Here is an 839-nt window from a genome sequence, read left to right on the forward strand (position 1 = left end):
GATGATGAGTATACAATTATTTCAGCATCATAACTCATTAACTCTTTCCTAAGTATCATCCATCCATGAGTCTAAAGAGCATACATTTGGAAAATGATGAAGGAAACCAATAACAATTGATGAATGAATGCTAAACCCAAGTTCAAATTCAAATCAAAACACAGAAAGGAAGAACCTTTATAAAGAGTTAGTATGACGTACACTGATTGCAAGTTAGTAAGGTTTTGAATCCCTGGAGATAGTGTACCAGACAAGTTCTGACTAGGCAATCCCCTGATATGAACAAATAAATAAATAATAGGTGCAACCGACACTAGCAAAAGCAATCATCTCATTTTCTCTGATCAAAATGTAATGAACTTACAATGCAGAAACGGAGCCATCTAGAGAACAAGTAATCATCCTCCAGCTACAAGGATCAACAGAATTGATATCCCAATTCTCAAGGACATTATGGGGATCATTCAAGCCATTCTTAATGGCCATCAGAGCTACAACTGTTCAAGGAACAAAATCAACACTGGTAAAAAATAGTTTCCATCTTCTCATTTTTCTCAGCAAAAATAACACAAAAATAGAATCATCAACTTCAATCCTCCCTCTACCATAATTATCTGACATAAAGCATTAAGTTAAAATTTTTACCATCATAAGTTGTACCAAAGATTACTATTTTTAAATTGGAAGGTGAAAAGAAATTCAAGTAGAAGTTAAACTGTTAACCTTCATAATTTATCCCTGAAGGAGAAAGAGCAGAAGAAGACATTTCCACCATAGCCAAAAGAAGTAAACCAAGTAGCCATGAAACTGAACTACTAAGTTCCATTCTCTATTCTCTT

General features: G+C 34.0%; 1 protein-coding gene across 1 annotated transcript in view; it reads right to left on the reverse strand.

Moving 5' to 3' along the window:
* LOC107631341 (protein NSP-INTERACTING KINASE 3) overlaps positions 1 to 497 on the reverse strand; it is a gene marked incomplete at its 5' end in the record, with an annotated part of 3,338 nt that extends 2,841 nt beyond the window's left edge. Inside the window, 2 exon segments of the mRNA XM_016334766.2 lie at positions 202 to 273; positions 365 to 497. Coding sequence (XP_016190252.1) covers positions 202 to 273; positions 365 to 497 — 205 coding nt within the window.

Source organism: Arachis ipaensis, chromosome B03, assembly GCF_000816755.2.
Source record: "Arachis ipaensis cultivar K30076 chromosome B03, Araip1.1, whole genome shotgun sequence".
Taxonomy (NCBI): domain Eukaryota; kingdom Viridiplantae; phylum Streptophyta; class Magnoliopsida; order Fabales; family Fabaceae; genus Arachis; species Arachis ipaensis.